The sequence below is a fragment of the Phyllostomus hastatus genome, unplaced genomic scaffold (assembly GCF_019186645.2).
Source record: "Phyllostomus hastatus isolate PE091 unplaced genomic scaffold, TTU_PhHast_1.1 phas_scaffold_501, whole genome shotgun sequence".
In the NCBI taxonomy this organism is placed as follows: domain Eukaryota; kingdom Metazoa; phylum Chordata; class Mammalia; order Chiroptera; family Phyllostomidae; genus Phyllostomus; species Phyllostomus hastatus.
The window spans coordinates 140,896-162,103 of NW_025334033.1; the positions used below are offsets into that span (position 1 = coordinate 140,896).

The window sequence follows — 21,208 nt, forward strand, 5'->3', positions numbered from 1 at the left end:
GTCTATGCCCCAAATTGTGTTTTTATTTGTGAAATCAGAAGTCTTCTTTAAATGTTTCCAGGTTCTTTTTCCTTACATGTCCTACCATGTTTTTTTCCCCATTAAGTAACAGTTAACAGTCCCTCTCTCTGATGCAAAAGCCTGCCCTGCCGCCTGCCATTTCACCTAATGTTTTTGTTTCTTTACTTTTGCTCTCTGATTCAAGATTTGGCCATAATTATATCTGCAATCCCAAGACCATCATGTACATGATTTGATGAAAAAAACTTGTCTCTGTCTGAGATGCTTCATGGCAATTTTTACTTCCTCATTCCTCAAGCTGTAAATCAGGGGATTCAGCAAAGGGGTGACCACTGTGTAAAAAACGGATACCACCTTGTCAAGGGGGAAGCTGGTGTCAGGCCGAGTATAGATGAAGATACATGGTCCAAAGAAGAGGACAACCACCATAAAGTGAGCTGAGCAGGTAGACAGGGCTTTCCAGCGGCCTTCAGCTGACTGTTTTCTCAGAGAAACTAAGATGACTGTGTAGGAGGTGACCAAAGCCAGGAAACAGGTGAGGGAGATGGTCCCACTATTGGACACCATCAGCACTCCCGTGAGGTATGTATCTGCACAGGCCAGCTTGATGACAGGAGGCACATCACAAAAGTAGCTATCGATAACATTAGGGCCACAATAAGGCAGACGAATGGTCAAGAAGGTCTGCACGAGAGAATGAACAGTGCCCCCCAACCAGAGCGCAAGGACGAGCAGTGTGCAGACCCTCATGTTCATCGCATTGGGGTAGTGTAATGGAGTGCAGATGGCTACATATCGATCATAGGCCATAATGGTCAGCAGAAAGATCTCAGCACAGGCAAAGAGATGTAGGAAGAAGAGCTGTGCAATGCAGTTGTCGAAGGAAATGGTTTTTCGCTCTAAAAGCAAACCCTCCAGCATCTTGGGCACAGTGACAGATGAGTGGCAGATGTCAATAAACGACAAATTGCTCAGGAAGAAATACATGGGGATATGGAGACGTTCAGTAAAGACTATGGTAACCAGGATGAGAATGTTCCCCCATAGAGTTAGCACATATGTGGCTGAGAATGCCATGAAAAACAGTATCTTCAGTACCCAGTTATCAACAAGTCCCAAGAAGACAAATTCAGTCACTCTTGTTTGGTTTAATGTATCCATCCACTGAGTTTTCCAAAGGACCTTAGGGTGCGGGTGGAGAAAAAAAACAAATTTAGCTTTAATATTATAGAATGGAACTAACTGAAGTGACTCTTTATTCCTATCTGAATTGTTTATATATATATTTTAGAGTTTATATAATTAAGACCAATCTAATAATAATTGTTGCTATTTACCCACCATGTATCAGGAGCACTTTACATCCACCATTCCATTTAACCAAAACTACATCATGGCACAGGCGTGTTTGATCCTGTCTTGCAGATGAGATAACTGGGCCTTATGAGAATACACCCTGGCTGGTGTTTCTCAGTGGAATGATTATAGGCCTGTAAATCAAAAGGTCACCAGTTCAATTCCCAGTCAGGGCACATGCCTGGATTGCAGGTCAGGTTCCCAGTTGGGGGCATACAAGAGGCAACCAACTGACATCTCTCACACTGATGTTTCATTTCCTCTCTTTCTCCCTCCCTTCCCCTCTCTCTAAAAACAAATAAATAAAATCTTTGGGAAAAAAGAAAAAAAAAGAAAATATTAATTACAGCATTATTTAAAATAACAGTCACAGGGCTTTTCTATTCCCCATCAAAATCCCAATGGCGTTTTTTTTGAAACCTGAATAAATGTAGTAGAACTTGAACTGATCTGTATGCAGCTAATACTGAAATGTTATGAAGAATAAAAATTGAGATAAAATCTGTTTACACATTCTCAAAAATTTAAAATATATATAATGCCATGTAAGTTTTCAAAATACATATAGTAGACTAGAAGAAAATATTGTAACCCATCTAATCAAAAAAGAACAATATCTTATCATTCAAAGATCTCTTAAAATTTGGCAAGAAAGGAAAGATAACAAATATTGGAGGGAAATCAGAAAATGCAAATGATAAATAAATATGCATGAAAAGATGCTTAACTTCAGAAGTAGGTGAAAAAAACAACCAAGTACTTTTTGTCTCTCTTCAGATTGGCAAAGGTGTAAGCAGGCTGTAGACTGCTAATGGAAGAAGGTATCATTAAGAACTTTTTAATAAATAATATGGCAGTACCTTTCAAAATTTTAAATGCTTATAGCTCGAACCCAGGAATCCCACTTCTAGGACTGAACAGGGTAGGGCAAAAGTAGGTTTACAGTTGTGAGTAAGCAAAACATAGAGTTTATTTTCATATTATTATTTATCAATTATTGTATTATTTTCCATATAAACTGGTATAAACCTACTTTTGATCCGCTCTGTATTTCATAGAAATAAAGGAATCTGCAATTAGGGCTAAATCTTTTAAATATTTCTAGCAAAACATGGTACTAAAAATAAACTAAATATTTATCAATAAAGAAATAGGTAAATTAATTTTAGTACAACCACAATATTATATAGCTGTTAATAAGAATGAGTTGGGCTAAAGACTTATGACACATGGACATGAACTAAAGGGGGGGAATGTGGGTAGGAGAGGGTGTGCATGGTTGAGGGGAGTGAAAGGGTGGAAATGGGACAACTCTAATAGCATAATCAATAAAATATATTGGGAAAAAAAGAATGAGTTGGATCTATGCATACTGAAGTGGTAATTTTCAATGTCTGAGGGTGGTGGTTATAAATTTTGCTGCCCAGTACTCATTCCAAACAACTAATTCAGACCCATCAGTACTTTTAAAGCTCCTTGTTGATTCCAATGTACAGCCAAGATTGCAAGCTATTTTCATGGGATGTCAACAATATATTAAGTAAAAAGACCATATTATGAATATATTGCAAACCAGGAAAGAAGGAAGGGAGGGAGAGAGAAAGGTAGGGAAGAAAGAGAGAAAAAAACAAAGACACAGGAAGGAAGGAAGAAATCTAAAGAGTTTTTGCCCTGACTGGTGTGGTTCAGTATACTGAGTGCCAGGCGCCTTTGAACCAAGGGTCACCGACTCAATTCCCTGTCAGGGCACATGCCTGGGTTGCAGGCCAGGTACCCAGAAGGGAGTGCAAGAAAGGCAAACACACATTGATGTTTCTTTCCCTCCCTTCCTCTCTTTCAAAAAATACATAAATAAAATTTTAAAAATAAAGTTTAAAAAAAGAAAGAAAGTTGCTCTGGGGTCTTAAAGGTGAGAATTGTTTGATTTTTAAAAATTTTTTTTTATTTTTTTTATTTTCAGACAGAAGGGAAAGGACTTAGAAGAGATGGAAAGAAACATCAATATGTGGTTGCTTCTCAAGCACCCCCACCAGCGACCTGGCCTGCAACCCAGGAGTGTGTCCTGACTGAGACTCACACCAATGACCCTTTGGCCAGTGCTCAATCCACTGAACCACAGCAGCCAGCACTGTTTTTAAGGTAAGAGCTAAATGGTGTCCTCCTCTCTGCACACAGAGAAAGCACTCAACAGCATCTCTCCCATATGTTCCAAGAAAGTAGTCATGGTAAATTATGTTCCAGAGAGTGACACAGAGTAAGGAAGCCCAGGAGAACAGAGCTCTTGTTCCTCAGCTGTGGTGTTCCATTTCTCCTCCAGAAAGGCACAAATCTAATCTGTATACTGGCTTTCAGAATACAAAAAGGACACGCTTTCTTCGGTGGTAATAATCACAGCCTAGCTTCAACAAATAAACAAAGACTGAATGACCATCTGCTAGTAGAAGAGAATCACTCTTTCTTCCGAAGGTTGTGTCATATTTTACATTTGCTCTATAAAGTTTTATGAGTGCTTAGCCAGAAAGCATGCTAGGGATTCAAATGCAAAGAGAAAGGGGGAAGTGCTGGTCTTGATCCCACCCAACCCCAAATCTTCATAATTCTATGACTTTTTTAATAAGTAGAAAAAAAGAAACTGGTGCTATGGCAAAATCTAAAAGGTGACAAGTCAGAACCCTAGGCATTTTGAGGAATCTTGGAGAATGTGCGTGTATGTGATGTGTGTGTATAGGTACCCTCATAGAAAGCAACAAAATGAAGAAGTAGTGAGTCATAAGACAAAGGAGAGGTTAAAATAATTCTCATAAGTTAAAAGGCCTTCTATTAAACTTCTAAACACCACACACTCATGTCACATATCAAACAAGTGATTAAGATCGAGTCTTGCTGAACACCATAAACATACGTGCACACATGTGCAAACCCACAACAAGCACAGCAGGCAAAGCAGGGAAAGAGGTGGTAAAACTCACAAGTTTTCTCCTATTGTGCAGGGATAATTCAGCTGATTCATATTCTTTAACCCATGTCTTTCATAATTCCTCCTGAAATAAATTAAGGAAAACAAAATATTTTTAAATACAAAATTTAAAAAATCTCTGCTTTGGACGTTGGTAACTGGTTTTCTGTTTAAATAGTTCCACCCTTTTACTGTTGCCCCTTGGATTTTTTTAAATCTTTCATTCTCTGTAATTTTGCATGCATCCTTTTCGACACCTTTGTCATTCTCTAGCCAAGTATGGCAGAACTAAGCCTACTTGCCATTTCTATTTTAATTAGTAATTACCATGGCACTGTAGAACTATATTTGAACTTATTCCAAAACACATTTATTATAGAAGAAAAGTATTTTTAGTTAATATAAATAAATGGCATACTTTAAGACATATGACCTGATATCAACTTTAAACTTAAAATTTTGTAACATGAGAATAAAAACGTATTTTGATTGTGGTAAACATGTCACAATGCATACATACATCAAATCATCACACTGTTACCTTAAATATATTCAACTTTTATGTATCATTTGTTCCTCAATAAAGCTGGGGAGAAAATAAAGTATGAAAATTTATAAGGAGTTGTGTCAAATCAAAGCAAGTTAGTCTTGGTTCTATTGCTCTCCTGCTGAAGTGATAAACATTATTGAGTGAAGACCTATTTTATGAGTTAATATATCTAAAAATTTGGATTTTGTTTCTTTTTACTCCTTTAATGAATATATCTATCATATCTCTGAGTACCCTTGGGCAAGTAACTTGATTTTATTTTCATTGGAAAGTAGTAATAATTTTATCCCTATAATTATTGTGATGGTTCATTTTCCTTGTCAACTTGGCTAAGTATGGTATTTAATTGTGTGGCCAAGCCCTGGCTGGCGTAGCTCAGTGGATTGAGCACGGGCTGTGAACCAAAGTGTCGCAGGTTCGATTGCCAGTCAGGGTACATGCCTGGGTTGCAGGCCATGACCCCCAGCAACCGCACATTGGTGTTTCTCTCTCTGTCTCTATCTCCCTCCCTTCCCTCTCTAAAAATAAATAAATAAAGTCTTTAAAAAAATTTGTGTGGCCAAATACCAGTCTAGATGTTGTAAGGGTGTTTTTTCAAATGCTTTGTTTTTTTCAAATTTAAATCAGTAGACTTTGAGTAACGCAGATTACCCTGCAGAATATGGGTATGCCTAATACAATCAGTGGAAGGCCTTAAGAGAAAAGACTGAGGTTCCCAGAAGAAGGAATTCTGCCTCTGACTCCTGCCAGTGTTTCCAGCCTGCTGGCCTGCCCTCAAAACTTCAGGTTAACCAGGCCTCACAATTTCATGAGCCCATTCCTTAAAATAAATCTCTCTCTCTCCCTATACAAACAATTTATTTTGATCAATAGTTTAGATGATAGATAGATATAGAGAGATGAATAGATAGATGATTGATAAGACAGATGATAGATAGATAAATAGATAGATAGATAGATAGATAGAGCCTATTGATTACTTTTCTCTGGAGAACCCTGACTACTACAACTACCTTCCTTGTAATAATCTTAAAGATGGGAATGTGATTTAGGTTTAGAAAAGTTTAGGTATATAAGAAGACCACTGCTCATTTATCACTCTCAAGGGATAAAGTTCCTTTGAAGATTTCACTATGTCCTCTCTCCCTCCCTCAACATCCACCTTAAATAACTAACAATAAAGGTGAGGCAGAAAGAAAGGAATACTCCTATAATCCAATCAACTTAAGCTAGTAACTATTAAACTCTGGCTCATTTTTAAAGGTTTGCTTGTTGCAAATAGATTTTCCACTGACTCCAAACACTTACCATAAATTCCCATAACTCCTCTCATGATTCATTTCTCCTCTTATAACATGTTATAGAAGATTAGACTGTAAAATCATGGATCACAAAATTCTGTACACAGTGGATTTCAGGCTTGAAAACAGGGATTTTTATCTACCTGACATAAGATTTTGAAGTGATCACCGAATGACTATAACTGAATTTGTCATCAATGAATACTCAGGGGTATTATTAAAAGTTTTCTGTTTCACTGAATTTCCAGTAATTAATCTCATTCATTTAACGATTTAATAAGTGGACAATAAACCAGCAGCCTCCAACTATGGAAGAGTTCCAAACTTTGGCAATTAGCATGACATCAGTTTGTTTAGCTGCTGTACTAACCACTGCAATACACGCCAGGGATTCAATAGCCAGTAGCAAGTGAAACCTCACCCAGGAATATTCAGTAAACCGGTACCAAACCATGAACTCCCAAAACAACCAATATGTAGCCTAGAACTAACTTAATGTCCAGAAATATCTGACTCAACCCTTCCTCATTTGTCTTTCTACTGATTGAATAAAAGTTGAAATCAAAAAATATATATAATCCACACTTTACAGACTATTTGCATGAGGTAGCCTCTTTCACTAAGGAAAAACATAAGGAGGTTTGTAACCAGTCAGGTTTTTTATTTTATTTATCTATTTTGAGAGAGAGAGAGGAAAGAAGGAAGAAGACAGAAACATCAATGTGTGAGAGATATATCAATTGGTTGCCTCTCACTCACCCCCAACTGGGGACCTGGCCCACAACCCAGGCATGTGCCCTGACTGGGAATCAAACAGCAACCATTCAGTTTTCAGGCTCGTGCTCAATCCACTGAGCCACACCAGCCAGAGCAAGTTTTTCAATCTCCTTAAAAGAATTTTGACCACTTAAAGCAAAAAAAAAAATAATAATACATAGTGGATCTATGACATGCAGGAGTAAAATATAGAAAAACAATAAGAAAAATGCTGGTAAAAAACAGTACTTTGAAAGACTCATATTATACAGGCAGTGGTATGATATTATTTGATGGTATACCACATTAAAGATATATACATGTCTGTCCAGAAGGTATCCAGTCATGTAATATGAAAACATAGAGACATTTATTGAGGAAGATACAAGATGGAAGAAACACTGTAAATAGAAAAATGACACTTCAGTCCCTTCAAAGTAGGCCCCTTGGAACCTCACGCAGTTCTCCCAATCACCATCAGCTGCCCCATCACATTTCCCTGAATCTCATTGATGGTCTGAAATCTCTTCCCTTTCAAAGGTGATTCTAGTTTTGGTAAAAGCTTGAAGTCTCGGGTTGCCAAATCTGGGCTTGTAGGGGGACTGAGTCACCTGGGTGATTTGATGTTTTGTTTAAAAAACTCTGCACGAGACCCCATGCATGAGTGGGCACATTGTCACGAAGTTGCCAATCACCAGTTGCCCACAGCTTCGGCCTTCTGAATCATCAGAATAGTTTCTGCAGAGGAATGTTCAACCTTAATGCAAAATTTCATGTAGACTCGTTGCTCTACTCACTCAGTCATTTTGAATTCAGGGCCACACAGTACACAGGCTCACTCAGCAACGTCTACCAACCCCACTGACTAGTACAGTGAAGTTGTCATTGTTCACACATTCCAGTCTACTCTTCTGTCTGCCAGGTTATGTCAATGTCATGCAAACTATTCTTGTTACAGAACAGGGCCAAGGGTGGGGTACAATACACTATTACCGAAAGGACCCCCCACCAGATTCATTATGCTGGCCACCAGAGGAAAGACATCTCTCAATGCCAGAGATTTGTGAAAAGGAAAGGAAATGTTTATTTAAAGCTATACAGACTTAAAGTACTGACCCAATGTCTTCATTAAAATATTAAAGTCTTTTAGGATACTCACAGACACACACACAGTCCTTCCTTCTCCCTCTGCCCTAGTCTGGGGTACTGTATCCCAGGAAAGAAGCAGAAGTCCGTGATTCAGGCTCCCAGCACCATCAGCTGTGTCACCACCAGGACCTGAAGCTAATCCAAAACCATGCAGCACCTTCTTATGGACCACCAGCAAGAGTCCTTTTACCCCTTTTCTTCTAGGCAAAGGCTCTCCTGCTTTCTAAGTCACATGGCAAAAGGGAACACCCCAAAGCCACATGGTCCTCACTCTCACCAAGGCTGAGGGGGAGCCCCACCCTGGCCAAAGCCAAGTGATTCTCTCTTCAATGGCTGCCACGTGTGGGTTTAAATCCCTGCACCAATCTTCCTCTGCAACCCCATTTCTGACTCCTCCTACAATTGGTTACACCTGTCAGCACTACCATATCCTTCCAGCTTTACTGGGCTGCCATAGTGAGTCTGGGCAGGTGTGGCGCTATGGCATGGAGCCAATCATCTCCAAGCTCTCCGGCAGGTGCTGTAACCAGGGGGAGTTGCCTCCCAGTTATGACTTAGGTGGAAGTCACTTCCCTTCCCCTGGCGCAAAACTTGGCCACAGCTATTTAACATATCTTTGAAACCAGTTAAAGGTTATAGATATGTTAAATGACCATGCCAGAGGTTAGCTGCAAAACTGTTGCTATGCAAAACAGCTCTCAATGGCCCTGCTCCATGTGTCTCTTCCCCCAACTCACACCTGTGGGGGGTGAGGGTAAGAATATCCTATACATCTTTATAATATTTCCTGGACACCTTGAGTTCTGGACCCCATTCCAAATCCCTATTTGGGGCTCCCCTCTTGGCTGCACCCTGTTACAGTTATATTAATAGTGGCTTGACTTTTTCCAGACTGAACTCATATTCTAAATGCTAGAGAAACAGCTAAAATAAAGTGGCATAGCTAATAAGGCAATAGTAGAGATAAAATATTTTTAAAATTTAATCCAAATCAGAAAGAAAAAAACATACAAAAAATGAGGATAAAAAACAAGCAGCAAAATGGTGGATGTAAACCAAAACCCATCAGTTTATATTAAATATAAATGGTCTAACTTATATTCAGAATATATGAAGAACACTTACAACTCAACAATAAAAAGACAAATAATCCAACTTAAAAATGGGCAATAAATGCATGAATGTATTTTCAACACAATTGACCTCCAAGGAAGTAAAAATAAAATTCACAATGAGACACTACTTCATATTCTTTGTAATCACTTAACTCAAAGACAATGGCAAGTGTCAAAAAGGATGTGAAGAAATTAGAACCTTCGTGTATTATTGATAGGAATGTAAAATGGTGCAATTTAGCAGTTCCTCAAAATGTTAAACACAGAGTTACCATAACCCAGAAAATTCACTCAAATACTCAAGAAAATTGAAAACATGTCCACACAAACACTTGTACATACCCTGGCTGGTGTGGTTCAGTGGACTGAGTGCTGACCTGAGAACATAAGAATCACCTGTTTGATTCCCAGTCAGGGCACATGCCTGGGTTTTGGGCCAGGTCCCCAGTAGGGGGCATGAGACAGGCAACTACACATTGATGTTTCTTTCCCTCTCTTTCTCTGTCCCTTCCCCTCTCTCTAAAATAAAGAAATGAAATCTTAAAAAAAAAAAAAACTTGTACACAAACTGCAGCATTATTCAAAGTAGACAAAAAGTAAAAACAACCAAAATGTCTATCGATTGTCAAATGGATAAACAAAACTTAGTACACCCACAAAATGGAATATTATTAAGTAATAAAGGAATGAAATACTGAAAGATAATACAACCTGTATCCACCTTTGTGGTGTAAGAGATAGAGAGACTGTATGTGGAGTTTGACATTGAGGAGAAAAGAGTATGGGGCCGCAAATGTTATAGGCCCTGGTGGGGTTCCACCAATACTAGGCAATAATCACACAGCAGGCCATACCCATTATAAATGCTACCTACATAACAGGGGTCCTCCATGCAATTATTAGAGCCACAGAACAAAGAGAGTAGGCAAAAATAAATAATAATAATAAGGAGTGGGAAAACGATCCCAAAGGCCAGGTCCAACAGCGCCAGCCACTGTTAATAGCTTGCCTGGGTAGGCTTGTAAGTTGGGTGGGGTGAGCCTCAGGAAATCACCAGTGTGGAGCAAACAGTGTTAGCCAGGTTGAAGAAGTTTCAGATATGGCACCTGACTGCCTGCTCTGTGGCTTTCTGAGGGAAGGTTCAGAAAAGGAACAGTGGCCTCTCCTCTCCATTCTGTCTGGGAGAAAGCTGTTTGCCAGCTCTTGCCTTGAAGCCAGAAATTCACTTCTTCCCTTAATGCCACTGGTGCCTTTCAAGCTGCTACCCCAGTGCTGGAGCTCAGAGGGAGTAAGTCTGAATAAGTCCATGTGTGGGTTCTTTAAGACACTGCTTGAGGCTCTACAAGTTTCTTCTACCAGCTTAATCCCAGCTGGTTTTTGCAGCCAGAAATTATGGGGACTCATCTTTCTGGCACTGGAACTGGGCTGGGGGCCTGGTGTGAGGCTACAACCCCTCCCTCCTGAGATACCCCTCCCAAATTTTTATCCACCACACATGAGTGTAGCACTAGCCCATTCCATGTCTCCACCTCTCCTTCCAGTCTGGATGGATGTGGTTCCTATAATTCCGTAGTTGTCAGACTTCCATTCATCTTGATTTCTGATGGTACTGAATGATGGTTGCTCTATACTTTAGTTGTAATTTTGATGTGGTTGTGTGAGGAAGTGAGCCATGTTTATCTACACCTCTACCTTGACCAGAAGTCCACACATGACATTTTAAATGTACGTGAATTTTCTATGTCTGTGGCAGAAGAAGAAGGCAGAAGATGAAGCCAAAAGATTCCAAACATGAGAAAGACTTGAAGTGCTGTTGCTGGTTTAAAGATGTAGGGGGTTGCATGAGAAAGAATGCAGGTGACCTTAGGGAGCTGAAGATGCCCCAAGCCCACAAACAGCAAGAAAATGAGGACCTCAGTCCTACAAGCACAAGAAGCTGAATTCTGACAATAATAGAAATGAACTTGGACAAAGGCCCTTAGTTCCAGATCAGAACTCAGCCAGCCAACACCTTGACTTGTGATATCCTAAGCATGGGAACACTTGAAACTGCCTGGACTTCTAACCTACAGATCTAAGTGAATATATGGGTGCTGTGATAATTTGTTACACAGCAGAAAACTAATATACCTTTAACATGCTCCCTTGATCATAACTTACTTAAGACTGTTGCCCATATTTTACTCTAATGAATAATGATACTATATAAGCACTCCAAACTCCCAAGTCTCTAACCCTAACCCTCTTTTCTAACTTGCCTCTCTTTAAGCGGAGTTCAAAAATAGGATTATCCGGTAAACAGAATATGAATATTTTAATGGCTTTGATTCATAATGTTAGATTGCTTCCTAACACAGTTATGTCCATTCAAATTCTATCTCAAACGTTTACCCAAAGAGTCCTGACTGGGTGCTTCAGCTGGTTGGAGTATCACCTGATACAACAAAAGGGTTGCAGGTTTGATCCTCAGTCAAGGCACATACATACCTAAGTTACAGGTTCATTCTCCCATAGTGGCACATAGGGGAGGCAACCGATCAATGTTTCTCTCTCACATCGATGTTTCTTTCTTTTTAGAATCAATTAAAAACAATCCTCTAATGAGGATTAAAAAAAAGTTCACCCAAAGATAATCTTGTTTAATCTTTGATACCAAACAAATTATGTAACATATGACTATTTCTTATTTTAACCTGAGGAGCCCTCAATTTTGATTCTCATATAACTTACAATTTGACTTTCTACGCTTTGGTCAGCTTTGTCTTGGTTGGGAACAAAGCAACAGTAATAATTATTCATTCTCTAAACCTAGTTGACAGTAATAATGTAATGTTTAACAAACTTCATTGAAAATTTGAAGACAATATAAGAGAATTACAGTGCAAGAAAGGGTGCTCTTAAAATGGTCCATAAATTCAGGCAGTCTGGTTCCAAAATCCCTGTCTTAACCCAGAGCAGGCATACACTCAGGAAATACAACTTCTCACTGCCTGGCTGCCTTTGAATTTTGGTGCAGCTGAAGGGGCCTCACAGTCACTGTGTCAAGCACAGCACAGAGGTAAGAGGCAGTCTTTCACCTGCAGCTCCTTCAGAAGAAGGTGACTGTATGTATCAAAGCAACTAAGGAATGAAGAAAAATGACCTCTTCTCTCCAAACCATGCAGAACGTGTTAAGAGAGAAATATGGGTGTTCCACCATCACGCTGTTGGTACCAGAACAGCCCGTTGAATGCAGACGTCTGGTAGCTGCAGTTGACCTGCACAGAGGTACCTTCCATAGCTGTCACCTCAGCAGGCTGCTGAACGCTTTGTCCCGCTGTGCCTGTGAGAAGACACGTGACTGTTACCAAGGCAGCACTCCTGGAAGCTACATCAGTATTTAAAAGGTTCGTTTCCATGCAGTCACAAAAATCTGCCTTTGGTAGAAAAGTTCCTTAGATAGAAATAAACTGTGCTAAAAAAGAGAAGGAAAAGGACAAGGACAGGGATGAGGACAAAGACAGCACCACACAAGGAAAATGCATATGAGGAAAGATTCTTTTATTAAAAGTGTGAGAAGTGGCAACCATTTAATTTCGCCGTAAGAAAATGATTTTGAAAATTCCCAACTATGTTTGCTATTTAACTTGAGACTTACCTCCCATTGTCACAAAAACACAAAGAAGGAAAACTCCCCACATCAGAAGCAGGACACCATGAGCCAGACACTGCATCCTGCTCCTGAACCACTGGAGCCAGCAGGTCACTGCCTCCTTCCTGTGGGTGAGGGACACAGTTCAATCTGGATGCAAACCCCAGAACATACACTAGGGGAGGAGCTCCTTTCCTGAATGGGTGACTTTGAGCTTCCCCCTAAGCTGCTCTGGGTTCCCTTATTCAAGTGTATTTACATGAATACTTTCTGCAGGTGAATCCACGGGTTTTAGTCCAAGTGATTCTGTGAATATTGAACAACAGAACTGTGTGCAAAGAACAGAGATGAGAAATGGGAAAATGATATAAAGCAAAGGCAGAAGTGGTCAATTTCTCTATAATGAGTTTCTCTTTCTGTGCACATGTTGTGTGTGTGTGTGTGTGTATGTGTGCTAGTGATGGTAGTAATTTTTGTGAAATTACTGAAGAGATGGGAGATGTTTTCCACCACTTATGTATCTTCCAACAGTCAATAAGACATTTTTATGATTTTTAAAGGTTTATTTATTTATTTATTTATTTATTCATTTTTAGAGAGAAGGCAGAGAGGGGGAAAGACAGGGAGAGAATATCAATGTGTGGTTGCCTGTCATGTGCCCCTTACTGGGGACTTGGCCCACAACCCAGGCATGTGCCCTGACTGGGAATCAAACTTGTTCCTTATGTTCACAGGCTCGCACTCAATCCACTAAGCCACACCAGCCAGGGCAAGATATTTTTTAAATATCTAAAGAAATACAATATATGCATGAATATAGAGGAAGAAATGTGAAACAGGAAAGGAAACTAGTTACTTCAGAAGGTTGAGATTTAAAGAAAATGGTGAAAATGTTAACCTTTTTTCACATCTCTGTTTCATTTGACTTGTCACTTTTTATATAACAAAATGAGAACTTGAAAAAAGGAAATGGGAAGAAAGGAAGAAGAGGTGAAAAATTCAAGAAAAGAAAGGAAGGAAAGAAGGAAGAAAGGAAGCCATACTTCATACTGTTCCCAATTACCACAGAAGGAAATTATCTCTTTCACACTTAGTTTTCCCAAGCTAATGTACCCCTCACCTATAGTATTTTTGCTACAGGAATTTATATCCCTCATGGGCCCTCTGCATTAACTATTTCTATTTGCTCCACATAGTACACAGTATAGTACTTGGTTGTAACACAATTAATACTGCCATCTTGTGGCCAGATGTAGCTTTGCAATGTTAAACACACACACCCCAAATGCTGATCCTCCTTAGTAATTTTCAAATAAAAGGATTCATGCAGTCTTTGTCCAGTTCCATCATCTTACTGTGAAGGCTCCTGAAGCTTATATCACACTGCAGGCTTCATTTCTTCACTTCTAACCAGTTTCCCAGTATTACTCAGATTAACATTAACTTTTTTTTTGTCCTCACTGAGGACATTTTTTTTCATTGCTTTCAAAGAGAGGGAACAAGAAAAACATCAATGTGATAGAGAAACATCTACTCACCACCTTCTCATGCACACCCTGACTGGGGACGGAACCCGAAACCTGGCTATGTGCCCTGACCAGGAATCAAACCTGCGAACTTTCAGTCGACCAGATGACACTCCAACAAACTGAGCCACGCTTGCTGGACAGGGCAGACTAACATTAACTTTTATAAGATAAATAAATGAATACCCAAGGCTACTGACACTGTATGTGCACACAGATATGAGAATCAGTTTGATATCAAATCAATTCCTAGTAATTTTAAATTGGAAGTGCATATTTGAAAGCACAGCTTTTTTTCTGCCCACAGTGCTTAATGTGGGTAATTTCTCTTATTCATTTACCCAAGTTGTTCTCCAGACCCTGCCTCTGTGCCAGGCAAGGTACTAGTGTAGGGGAGTCCACAGTGAGCAAACCGACCTCCTCTCGTGAAGCCTATACTCCAGCCAAGGGAAACAAACAATAAATAAGGTTATTCCCCACAGCCTAACTTCCAGGGGTCTATTAGAAATGTTCTCTCTCAAAACAAAATAATAAGGATTTGGGTAGGGAAGATCTCATTAAGAAACACTTTAGAGTAGAATTTCTCCTGAGGTTAGAATTGTTCTTCAAATCTCTTGACACTGGGGTTTTATTTTTTCTTTTATTTGGAGCAACAGAAGCAACAGGTGATGAAAACAAATGTAAAATATGACTCAAGCAATATAAAAGTCGCTTTCTTCAAAGAGCCCTGAAAGACAGACACTGTCAGAGATTCTGAATATTTATTTGCCAGGTAAACTACTAAAAGAATTCTTTTTTAAAAATATTTTATTTATTTATTTATTTACTTGTTTGTTTGTTTGTTTGTTTTTAGAGAAGGGGAAGGAGGGAGAAAGAGAGGAAGAGAAACATCAATGCATGGTTGCCTCTCATGCACCCCCCACTGGAGACCTAGCCTGAAACCCAGGCCAGTGCCCTGACTAGGAATCAAACTGGTGATCCTTTGGTTCTCAGGCTAGCATGCAGTCCACTGAGCCACACCAGCCAGGAGCTAACAGAATTCTAAAGCCTTCCCAAAACAGACACAGGAGCCCTGCACAATTGGCTAAACTGAATCTCTGAAGGACATCTCTCTCTCTGCTAGACCATCCTTTCAAAGTCAGCCAGCCTCCTGCACAATTTCTCAGCTCTGTGCATAGGAGTCTAAAAAGATGGAGAAAGAGTCCTAAGACCAGCACCTTTCAGAATGAAGTCACTAATTTTGAAACTTAAAATTTTCTGTTCTTTGGTTCAAATGTTAATTTAACCAGTCTTTTCCTCAATTCCTTACCAAACTGCTAGAATTAAGTTACTTCCTTCCAAATATATGGATTCCTTTTTTATAATGAGAAAATGACTCAAAAAATCTTAACACTATTTTCTTTTCAGTTCCCCTCTTTTTTTTTTTCTCTAGTGCAACGATAAAGGGCCAGATTGGGCAGTGATAAAGTCATAGAGGTTGTGAAGAAGATTCTTTGGTAACTCTGCAAACGCAAGCCAAACAGGTAAACTTTTCTTTCTCCAGTGAAAAGGATACTAAGTGCTTTTTCTTATGCAAGCTCTTTTCTTTAAACTTGGTAGAAAGGCAAGAACATTCTGTAGTGGAAGGAAATAAAATATGTCTAGGCCACCCCAAACTCTGTCCATTTCCCTAACTCTGCCCTAGCTCCACCAGGGTGTGTAACAGTGAATGAATGTGAAGGAAAAGGAATATTTCCAGAAACAGGTTTGGGTTGGGCCTTCTCCTAAGAGTAAATAGCAGTCCCATCCTAGTTTGTCTCACACAACACTGGGCCAGTCTTTATCCCTCACCTTCGGGATCTCATAGCTGTTCACTGGCAGCCCAGGTCCCACAGTTCGTTGTAGAAATCAAATGTTTCAAATAGCTGGATGTTCTCACACCAAACTGGCCTGATGGGGAGGTCAGGGTGCACAGAAAGCAGCCTATTCCATGACCCCACAGCTCTATGGAGTTTTCTGAAAAGCACTCTTGGCAGCACCCCAACTTGCCCTCATCCTCTCAGCACCACCTTTCACCCTGTCCCCACTGCCTCTCCCTAGCGCTTCCGGGATAATCGCTTTCTAAACATGTATTGTTTATCCTCTAATGTCACTGGGACCTTGTTTTTGGATACTTTCTATACTGATTGGAACCTTGGCTATTTTTGTGAGCTTTCATATTTAAATTCCAACTATTTTACATGATTTTAGCAACATCAAATAGTCTAAAACTTGGAAAATTTTAAAATACTTTGTCCTGACTGGGCGACTCAGTTTATTAGAGCATCATCCCATACACCAAAGATTGTGGGGTCAATTCTCATTCAGGGCACAATCCTAGGTTGCAGGTTCAATCCCTGGCTGGGGTACATACAGGAGGCAACTGATAGATGTTTCTCCTTCACATCCATGCTTCTCTCTTTCTCTCTCTCTCTCTCTCTCGCTCACTCTCTCTGAAATCAATAAACATATCTTTGGTTAAGAATTAAAAATAATAATAAAAAATAAAAATTTAAAATAAAGTAACTTGCCTATCTAATTAGCCAGGGTAGATATACTAAAATTATTTACATAGTGACACATAAATCTAGCAGAAGGAGAAGGGGGAACAACAGGGACTATGGAGAGGGACTGTTCTCTCCAAAAATTCACCTTCTGTACAGAATCATATTTATGCACAAAAAAGGGAAAAATAAGACAGGCAAAGCAGATAAATTAGGGAAAACGTTTTCACTGTAAATAAATATGCATTATGAAAATCTTTCAAATAATTCCCCCAGTAGTACAGTTTTATCTCATTTGATGTACAATTAATTTTTATAAAATATTTCAACAATGTTATCATTTGCCTAAGTAGAAATACACTGATATTATATCTCTCTATTGACAAAAAATTACTTTCACTCATTAGTAATATTTTATGCATAATCTTAATCCCAACTCTTTCTATCTCTTTACTATAGACTTGCTAAAGAAATAGAAACTAGTCTTCCCATCCATTTTCGAATAAATTGTGCTCCTATACTCTGAATCTCATGCAGTAAAAATCTGGTATTTCTTCTATCCTTGTAGACGAAGGGCATGCTTCACATTTTCTATGGACCCTGAAGAGACAGCTATATTAAGTATTATTAATGCTGTCAATATCTGTTAAATGTTAATATAGGAATTAAGTAATCTTAGAAAATAACCAATAAAAAATCTCTTGGAATTTTCTGATGGAGATTAAATTGGCAAACATACGAATACTTACACATTATTTGCATTTATGCTGTTACCATTTTAATTGCTTCCTGAAAATAGTCATTTAAATTACAAAGATATTTTATACTTAAGTGACAGATGCCTGGATCTCAAACCCTAGTGTGTGGATATTCAACAAAAGGAATGAGATGAGCACATTTTATTCCTCTATCTTTTGTGGTTATCTGAATTAGGTATTTCAAATTCTTTCTAGGCATATATATCACACAAAGTAAAGATCTACTCCTGCATTAATCCATGCTTTTATAATAAACAATAATAATTCATCTGTAACTATATACCAGAAAATCCAACCTAAACCATGGGACCACATAAATCTATCAATCAATATAAATAATATCCTGGAGCAATAAAAAAACATAATGCCCACTTCATTTGTTATAATAAAACTAGACACATATTGCGTAAGAATGAGATAGTCCCTCACCAGCCAGGTGTGCCAAGAGTCTGGTAAAAAAGATCAAGCAGAGAAAAAAGCACTGTGTCAGATCAGTAGGGTTTGGTGACATCCATTCAATCAGCCATTCAGTGATTCAGAAAATAATTATCACTTGTAGAGTGTGAGATGGATGACTAAGGAAGGATATGTTAAGGATTTAGGCAATGGCAACACAGTGTGATACACACTCTGGAAAGTGTAAGCATGGTTCTTGGGAATCAGGAAAGCCTTTTTAAAGGACATGTGGTGAAGGGAGCATTATGTAGGTGAGGAAGCAGAGAAGGCAGCCTGTGCACAGGAGCACGCTACTGAGAAAGCCCAAAGGAGTCCTGCGCATTTCAGCAATAACAAAGAATTGTACGGGCTGAGGGTGCTGAGTAAAAGTGATGTGTTGGAGTGGTGAGGGCCAGATAATAATTTTTTGCACACTATTGTGAATGGGTGCAATTTTATTTATTTACTTTTTTTATTTTGGATTTTGTTGATTTTTAGAGAGGGGAAGGGAGGGAGAAAGAGAGGGAGAGAAACATCAATGTGTGGTGGCCACTCTCGAGTTCCCTACTGGGGACCTGACCTGCAACCCAGGCATTTGCCCTGAGTGGGAATTGAACCCACGACCCTTTGGTTTGCAGGGTGGCATTCCATCCACTGAGCCACACCAGCCAGCATGAGAAGATGGGATTTTAGCTGAGGGCAAAGAGGAGGCATTGCAATGATGGTAAGGGGAGGGAAAGTAGATGTAGTAATTGTGGGATACGCATTCCACACTGCTCAGCCTCAGCATTAGCCCCTCTTTGGTGAACACTTTTTGCTTAGAGTTCTAAGTCCTTCTCACTCAGTTCCTTAATCTGTCAAATTCCACTTCTAAGTATTTCCCCATAGATAAGTTTCCATCCATCTGGGAAAGAAACTAGCCTCTTCACTGTTTCTCTTATCAAGTAAACCAAAATAGCTAATGGTAACACCCACCTCTTTAAAAAAGTTATTTTACTACTATTCAGTTTCTGTCAGAACTCTTAGGCATTATTCATCAGACAAAAGCATTCTCTCACCACCTCCCTGTGTTGTCTTGCCCTTGTCTGACTTCACCCTTCATCTTAGCAGACTACAGAAAGACATGGGAAAGACTGTAAACACATCACTGGACACCGTGGTGACACAGTTCATCCTCTTGGGCTTACCTCACCCCTCAAATCTGAGGACCCTCCTCTTCCTGGTCTTCTTCATCATTTACATCCTGACTCAGCTGGGGAACCTGCTCATTCTGCTCACTGTGTGGGCTGACCCAACGCTGCATGCTCGCCCCATGTACATTCTCCTGAGTGTGCTCTCATTCCTGGACATGTGGCTCTCCTCAGTCATTGTTCCTCGTGTAATACTGGATTTTACTCCTGCCAACAAAGCAATCCCATTTGGTGGCTGTGTGGCTCAGCTGTATTTCTTTCACTTTCTGGGTAGCACTGAGTGCTTCCTCTACACCTTGATGGCCTATGACAGGTACTTGGCAATATGCCGGCCCCTGCACTACCCCATGCTCATGAATGGTAAGTTATGCACCATCCTTGTGTCTGGAGTTTGGGTGGCTGGCTCCATCCATGGATCTATCCAAGCCATTCTGACTTTCCGCCTGCCCTATTGTGGGCCCAACGAGGTGGATTACTTTATCTGTGACATTCCTGCAGTATTGAGGCTGGCCTGTGCTGACACAACTGTCAATGAGCTTGTGACCTTTGTGGACATTGGGGTAGTGGCTGCCAGTTGCTTCATGTTAATTCTACTCTCCTATGCCAACATAGTCCATGCCATCCTGAAGATACGCACTGCAGATGGGCGGCGGCGGGCCTTCTCCACCTGCGGCTCCCATGTAACTGTGGTCACAGTCTTCTATGTCCCTTGTATTTTCATCTATCTCAGGGCAGGCTCCAAGAGTCCCCTGGATGGGGCAGTGGCTGTGTTTTACACTATTGTCACTCCATTACTGAACCCACTCATCTATACACTGAGGAACAAGGAAGTAAAGTCTGCTCTAAAAAGAGTAATAGCAGGTCGAGGGACTGCAAGAGAAAATAAGTAACTGCAGGCTAAGGAACTACCTACAACTCCATTGCTATGCTCTTCTCAGCTACTGCTGCATGTGGTAAGCATTCAACAACTAGATGTTAGTTTAAACTTAATTGAATGTAATTTTACTACAAAGACACTTCTCACCCTGGCTGGTGTGGCTCAGTGTATTGAATGTCGGCTTGTGAACCAAAGGGTTGCAGGTTCAATTCCCAGTCAGAGTACATGCCTGGGTTGTGGGCCAGGCCCCCAGTAGGGGGTGCGAGAGAGGCAACCACTCATTGATGTTTGTCCCCCTCTCTTTCTTCCTCCTTTCCCCTCTCTCTAAAAATAAATAAAACATTTCTTTAAAAAAAGAAGCTTCTGTTGTTACATTTATCCTCAATAAATTGGCCAGGACTGTTTTACACTTTCTGACCTATCTTTTGGGGAAAGCACATTCTACATAAATGTCAACTATGAAGAATAAATGCTTTATCTAGGAGTAAAGGGGATTATTCCAGGTGAATTTGAGGAAAACCAGCATGATGCTGTCTCATCTCCCTTCATCCATTTGTTTCATGCCTAATTTCCCAAGGCCCTAGACATTCAGGATTGCTTTGCCCACACCAAGGCATAGCACTTGGTGTGAATCTGTGGGTGGATTGTCTGTGTTTCCTTCCAGGCCCTCTCTATCCCTCATACAGTAGTTAACCAAATTCTACTCACTCTGTTTCAGGAATGTCTCTCTGGCTTTCTAAGCAGTCCCCTTGACATCCCCATCCTCATCCATATCACTATCAGAGTTTTCTTTCTGAAAACACTGAATATTCACTGGCTCTCCACTGCATTAGGCAGATAAAGCAAGACCTCATAGCCTGTAATTCAAAGTCCTCCACAGTCAGACCCTAATATACCTTATCTCCTAAGATATTGCTACCTCTTTTTTCCCTCCTGGCCCCATTAATTTACCTGCTAACTTTGAATTTTTTAAGATTTTATTTATTTATTTTAGACATAGGGAAAGGGAGGGAGAGAAATACCAATATGTGGTTGCCCCTCTTGCACCCCCTACAGGGCACCTGG

General features: G+C 39.9%; 2 protein-coding genes across 2 annotated transcripts; one reads left to right on the forward strand and one right to left on the reverse strand.

Moving 5' to 3' along the window:
- Positions 1-240: 240 nt before the first annotated feature.
- Positions 241-1,182, reverse strand: LOC123808504 (olfactory receptor 1509). The gene has a single exon (XM_045823186.1). It carries the CDS (start codon positions 1,180-1,182, stop codon positions 241-243), a length of 942 nt encoding a protein of 313 aa, XP_045679142.1.
- An 18,017-nt stretch (positions 1,183-19,199) lies between these two features.
- On the forward strand, positions 19,200-20,156 carry LOC123808672 (olfactory receptor 10G2). Its single transcript, XM_045823463.1, has one exon. The coding sequence runs from the start codon at positions 19,200-19,202 to the stop codon at positions 20,154-20,156; it is 957 nt and encodes a 318-aa protein (XP_045679419.1).
- The last annotated feature ends 1,052 nt before the right edge of the window (positions 20,157-21,208 follow it).

Bases quoted from the DNA above. Each gene is read 5' to 3' on its own strand.
- LOC123808504 (XM_045823186.1), bottom strand. From the start codon at position 1,182: ATGGATACATTAAACCAAACAAGAGTGACTGAATTTGTCTTCTTGGGA.
- LOC123808672 (XM_045823463.1), top strand. From the start codon at position 19,200: ATGGGAAAGACTGTAAACACATCACTGGACACCGTGGTGACACAGTTC.